The sequence below is a fragment of the Centrocercus urophasianus genome, unplaced genomic scaffold, assembly GCF_019232065.1.
Source record: "Centrocercus urophasianus isolate 14NV4802_14NV808 unplaced genomic scaffold, USGS_Curo_1.0 seq_11, whole genome shotgun sequence".
Taxonomy (NCBI): Eukaryota; Metazoa; Chordata; class Aves; order Galliformes; family Phasianidae; genus Centrocercus; species Centrocercus urophasianus.
Genome location: NW_024884253.1, coordinates 4,231,777 through 4,237,776, shown reverse-complemented (window position 1 = coordinate 4,237,776; position 6,000 = coordinate 4,231,777). Strand labels below are relative to the sequence as shown.

The 6,000-nt window shown below is 39.9% G+C and overlaps 1 protein-coding gene across 1 annotated transcript in view; it reads right to left on the bottom strand.

The window, feature by feature from the left end:
- COL22A1 (collagen type XXII alpha 1 chain) overlaps window positions 1–6,000 on the bottom strand; it is a 211,400-nt gene that overhangs the window by 39,168 nt on the left and 166,232 nt on the right. Inside the window, exons 37-40 of the mRNA XM_042808661.1 lie at window positions 5,377–5,430; window positions 4,331–4,435; window positions 3,780–3,824; window positions 1,804–1,881 (exon numbers count right to left, since the gene is read on the bottom strand). Coding sequence (XP_042664595.1) covers window positions 1,804–1,881; window positions 3,780–3,824; window positions 4,331–4,435; window positions 5,377–5,430 — 282 coding nt within the window. The remainder of the gene's footprint in view (window positions 1–1,803; window positions 1,882–3,779; window positions 3,825–4,330; window positions 4,436–5,376; window positions 5,431–6,000) is intronic.

Sequence of the window (6,000 nt, the reverse complement as noted above, 5' to 3'; positions counted from 1 at the left end):
TGTCATGGTTCTATGTTTTTGTTTTTGTTTTTTTGTTTTTGGATTTCAGTATTCCACATCAAAACATCATGTAGTGTACGGGGCATTAAAGTGTCACTGCCCTAATTGCAGTACCTATCCCTGTACGTTACAGAAGTCACGAGATCTGGCCCTTCCGGGTGGGGGGGGCACTCTCTTGCTGCCTTGCAGTGGGTGCTGGAGGGTGCTTTCCTGGCCGTTCCAAGCTTTTCAGGTTTGAATCGGTCCCGGGAACTCTCTCTCTCTCATATTGTCTGATTTATTAATCTCAATTTCAATTAACTTGTATATATTGTGTTATCTTGTATTCCAATATTCTAGTAAAATAAGTTTTCCTCCATAGATTGTTGCCGCTGCTCTTTTCCTCCCTTCCTTCCTTCCCATTTTTTGTGGGACTGGGCTGGGGGGGAGGGCAGAGGCCTGCCGCCCCTGTCACGGACATAGATTGATCTAGTCAACACCGTGACAATAACTTTGGCTTCCTCTGTACATAAGAGTGCAGAAGAGAACTCAGGTAACCCTGTAATGGATCTACAACTCATTAATTAAATACTAGTCACATAAATACACGTTAAATACTAGTGTCTTTCAAAGAAGTCATTCATTTCTAATTCAACTTTAATATTAATGACCAAACCTTAAGAAGCGCAACCAACATCACTGTTCCTTATCTAAATCATAGCAAAGTAACACTCCGTGAATCTTCTATCACTGATACCATTGTTAAGCACCACGATAGCCATGATATGGTCATGGTGTGCTATGAAACCAACCCCATCTGCTTTACTATACGGAGTATTCAGCAGGGTAAAACCAAATATTAAATGGAAGTACACCCCAGAAGGCTAGATTTATTAGCCAGTATCATGCAATATCAATTATCATTTCAAAATAATTTCATGTACTGAGAAACTCCTAAGCAGATAATCAGAGCATGAAAATGTTGGCTTTGGCTGGTACAGTATCGTGGCATGTATAAGGGGATATGAAAGGCTGCAAGGACTCTGATGTTCTCTAGCAATTTTAACTAGGTATGAAGTTTGATTCCTTCTAGACTTATTTCATTTATGCATTTAGTGGAACAGGAGGGCTACAGAGTCAGAGCACTCTCAAATCCCCTTGATCTCAAGAGCATATTAAGTATTGGGATGATCAAATCCCAACAATATCATACTTTCTGGAACAAATCCCACAAACATCTCATGCCCATTAATAATTGTAGAACTTCAACAACAGCAGGAGATGATGGCAGAGCTGGATCAGATGTAACTTAATCTCTGAGGGAAATTATGAAGGCAATGGCTCTCTTGGAAGGCAGCGATTTAACTAATCTGATTTTATATTTCCCTATCAGAGTACTGTGTACTGATGTGGACATGCGTGTCACCGTCATTCCTCCTAATAAGGTGACAGCAGGGTTACATCTCCCTGTTAAACTAACTCTGGTAACTCAGCACAGACCTCAGCTCCCATTCAGAGCCACTGTGTCAAGATGTTGCGGAAAAACCGCAAGTAACAGACAGCTGCATCAATCACTCTGATAGCACTTTTCTGCCTTTCTCTTTCAACTAAAACCAAATGCATCAAGAGCCCTCACAACAAACTTGTGGGCATCCATGAATGGCAGCTTCCGGGCTAGCATTGTGCGTCTTCAGAGAGTGAAATGCTGTAGGCTCTTGGCACAGGTGGGCACAGGTGAGCACAGGGAGCCCATTCTCCAGATGGCGACGGTTTAAAGATTAACTTTTTGTCTCATCACAGTTTGCAACAGCTCCTGCTACTTACAGGTGGTCCAGCCAGTCCAACTCCTGGCACACCTCTGTCTCCTGGCTGTCCAGGGAGGCCAGGAGCTCCCCTCTCACCCTGAAATAAAGGGAGAACTTAAAAGCTTTGTCCACTGCAGAGAAAATGTGCTGAAATACAACACAGTTTTCCAACAGAACATAACACTGATACAACCTTGATCCTGACCAGTATGACATGGGATCAGGTTGTGGCAACACAGTTTCTGTCGTGTCCTGCCAAGAGAAGTGCCTCCCTACTTCAGAGGGGTACACCTTTGTGAGCACTGACACCACGTCAGCATATGCCACATCACATAACTGAAAAGGAACACAGCTTCCACAAGTATTTTAATTCATTTTAGCACACAGCATCCAATTTCCAACAGTAGTTCCATACGCTACAATGTCTGATACACACTGCAGTAATTTGAGAACATCAGATTTCAGAAGAATAGTGCATCTGCTTTCATGGAGTTTCACACTTGCATTTGCAATTGCCAGCAGGGTAATATGAGGCATTTCCCGTAGCTTGGGCAAACACTAAGCACAGTAAAGTGTTCTCCTTTCTTCACATTCTTTTGTGAAGAAATGCTTGCTAACCTGCAAGCATTGATAAATGCATATTATTTATATAGGGAAGACAGAATTAGGAAGTTGGGATGCATCTTAATATTCTCCTTTACCAACACAAGCTTGTTCACAGCAGTGCATTAACAATTTTTAAAAACCCATTCTACCACTCTCCCTAGGGGACTATACTACAAATAGAGAGATCTCCCTCCCAAAAAAATGAATTTTCAACATTAAAATTTGCAGATCACAGACAGTTACTTGGTGCTATTTAATGGGCACTGTAGATAGAGGGTTAAGAAAAAAATCAGTTACAGTACTTAAATTTAACGTCCTTTCTCTTTCCCTGTTATAGAGAGAAATATCAAATAAGATTTTTTTATGGATTATATTGCAGTTGTGAGAGTCAGTCTCACTCTGTCAGTAGACATATAACAATGAGCCTTATTTATGTTATTTATTATTACACTATTTCCAACTGTACAGAAGCTTGATAGAAAAATGGTTACCCATGGATTCTACCTGGCCCAAGTTCATTCTGCAATATCTCCTACTTTATTTCCTTTCTTTTTCTTAAACTAATCTTCTATTTCAAAGAAACAATACTACAGGGACAGTGAGAGAAAATGTATTCTCATTAGTTCAGGCACTCCTGCAGATCCCTTATCTGTTACTTTGTTCAAGAACATAATTTCAGTACAAAAATTTCAACAGTATTTTTCCATGCACAATTAAGATTCCTAACGTCTTGTGTTGATATTGAACAACGTATTTCATTAGATTTCCTTCAGAGTTTTTTTTTTTTCTTATGAATTTTATATTACTTTCACTCTATTGTTGTGTCTACCTTCTGAACTGTCAAGATATATACAACAGAGTACAGTGTATTTATGCAGGATGCAGCAAAAACAAAAGAAAATGTTTCATAGCAGTTTGGTTATTTCAAAAATATGGGACTTCGATCATATTGCTGTATTCGTACCAATCATTTACAAAACCTGTTTCAATACCCTATTTTTCTAACATTCCAAATCAAGACACAGTCATTATTTCAAAGAGGAGAATTTCTGATATATCTGACTGAAGACTCAAGCACAATCCAAATACTTCCAGAAGCAAATGCTATTGCTGTTCTATTCCTTTCTTTACTTGCTATCTATTTGCAAAGGAATAAACTTCATTTTCAGTTGAAGACATTAATGTTGTTAACTTAATCAACAAACTAGTCTTCGTCTTAGCTGCAATATAGGAGGGCAAATCAGAACTACCCAGTCCCACTGGAAAATATTTGATTTCCTCTTGAGAGAGGTGAAATAAAAAAGCAGACCATATTTTCACTATAACTTTAAATTCAGTTCTAGCAGTGGAAAGAAGCAGTCTGTAATAAACAGTAAAGTCCTTACTCACCTTATGTCCAAAAGGTCCTGGCAAACCTGGTGGGCCTCTTTCTCCCTAAAGTGACATAACCAAAACCAGGGAAGAGTCATTGACCAGCCAGAATGGAGCCTGGCCTTTGAGGGAGGCGAGGTAGCACAAGTTCCCAGCACTCACCCCCCTTCCTTGCTCTACACCATCCTGGTAAAAATATTTTACTGACAACTTGTAAGCAGATTACAGTCTGCTAACTTAGCTAGAAGTAAATGTTTTTAGGGAATTTTCATCAAGCTAATGATGGTCACAACAATCGTTCAATGGTTATTTGTTGTGGAGGCCATTCTGGATGGCCAAGATGGCACACTTTCACAGTTCAGAAACTTCAGTCCTCTCTGCCTTTTTGGATACAGCACTGTGATTTGCAACATCCTACACAACAAAGGCTTTTGTGCCCTCATGTGTCTTGCAGACATCCGTGAGATCTCAACCTAACACTCTACCTGAAGTCCACCATTCCCTCAGAAGCTGCATTTGTCAAGCTCATACTGAGCTACTCGAGCACAGTGCTTGCCAGCAGTACTTACCTGTTCTCCATCTTTACCTTTGCCAGGCAAACCCGGCTGTCCAGGAGGCCCTGGCACCCCAGCTGGCCCAGGTAAACCCACTTTTCCTTCTTTTCCAGGGTCACCCTGCAGAAGACAATCCAATAAAGCTGTCAACCATACATTAAAGACCATTCCTGTCTGAGGTCTTTCACTGGGACTAAAAGATCTACCTTTTCTTCTAGCTTTCTCATCTGAACATAGGGAACCCTCTTTTAAAGGAAGCCTTTTCCTTCAGAAATCTCAGGGCATTTTATTTTCCTTAAAAAAGCAAAACATTTCAAAATGTTTTGGGTACTGACTAGATGAGAGAGTTGTTGATCCACACATGGCGCTGAGATGAATGTCAGTAATCTAAAACACTTTGAGACTGAGGAGGCTGGGATTTGTTTCTTTATAAATCCTATATCCTACATACATGGGTCCCTGTTTGTGATTAATTATTCCTACTCTGGCAAAGAAAAAGAAAAAAAAAGATGAGGACTTTGGCATGCTGGCTGCTTGTAATGTACTGGTAAACTACAAGTCCCTGGCATGAAAACGTATATTGCCTAGATATGAAATAAAACACAACAGTTGGGCAAAGCAGACATAGGTGGGAAAGAGTGTATTGGATGGCTGAGCTTATGGTCATATTATGGTAGTTTACCAGAAAAGCAGAAATCTGTCTCCTAAACAACAAAAGCAAGCTTTTCTTCCAGTTTTGGGTTTGAAGTGGTAAGCAAGCATCTCACAAAGTACTGAAGGGTGAGGACAAAAGAAGATCATCATTGTATAAATATGTAGCAGTGACTTTGGCATATTCAGTTGTACCTCAGTAGTTTTATTAGGTAAATTATAACGCTGCAACAGGGTGAAATCCTTGTAGCATGTGTAATAGAATAGGTCAGATGAGATAATCTAATGAGTCCATGTGTCCTAGCAGTATATGAACCTATGAAATCATTTGCCAGTTCAAGCTGTTTCTGTCCTAAGTTACTTAAAATGCCCCAAGGAAAAGGAACAAAGCCAGGTAAGAACAAACTCACCTTTTCCCCTCTTTCTCCCTCCTTCCCTGGTAGTCCAGGGTTTCCAGGTACTCCCTGAAGAGAAAAGAACTTTAAAGACTAGAATCTTTTTAGGCAGCAGTTGATCCTAAAGAAGATGCATGGACCAGCATCAGTATGTTCAATATGGTCTGTCTCAAGGATTATGAGACATGAGGATTATGAGTTTTACGCTTTCCTCTGCAGACAAGTAGAGAGTTCAGAGAATCCAACAATCCAGAGAACATCACGGAAGAGCTGTGTACCAAGTGCTTACATGAGGTTTGAATTTGTTTGGGTTTTTTTTTTTTTTCGATATAAAAAGGAGCTGAACAGCAAAAGCTGGAATGCAGCTAATTCCAGATTCGTGCATTCTTCTACTGATAACATTTTTGTTCTGTGAAATCCTCAGCAGTTCTCAATCCATTACCAACAAATTCCAACTCCTTTCTATCAGAGAAGCCAAAAGTCTCACAGTATTCCATATTTTACAGCTAACAGTCTCCAAAACCATCCCCTGGAATACTTGACTATGTTTATTTCACCCTTTATTTCAATTTTTTGTTCCTCTTCAGGTCTTGGCAGATTCCAAAGCATTCCTTGTCAAAATATAGATGAAATCAAACT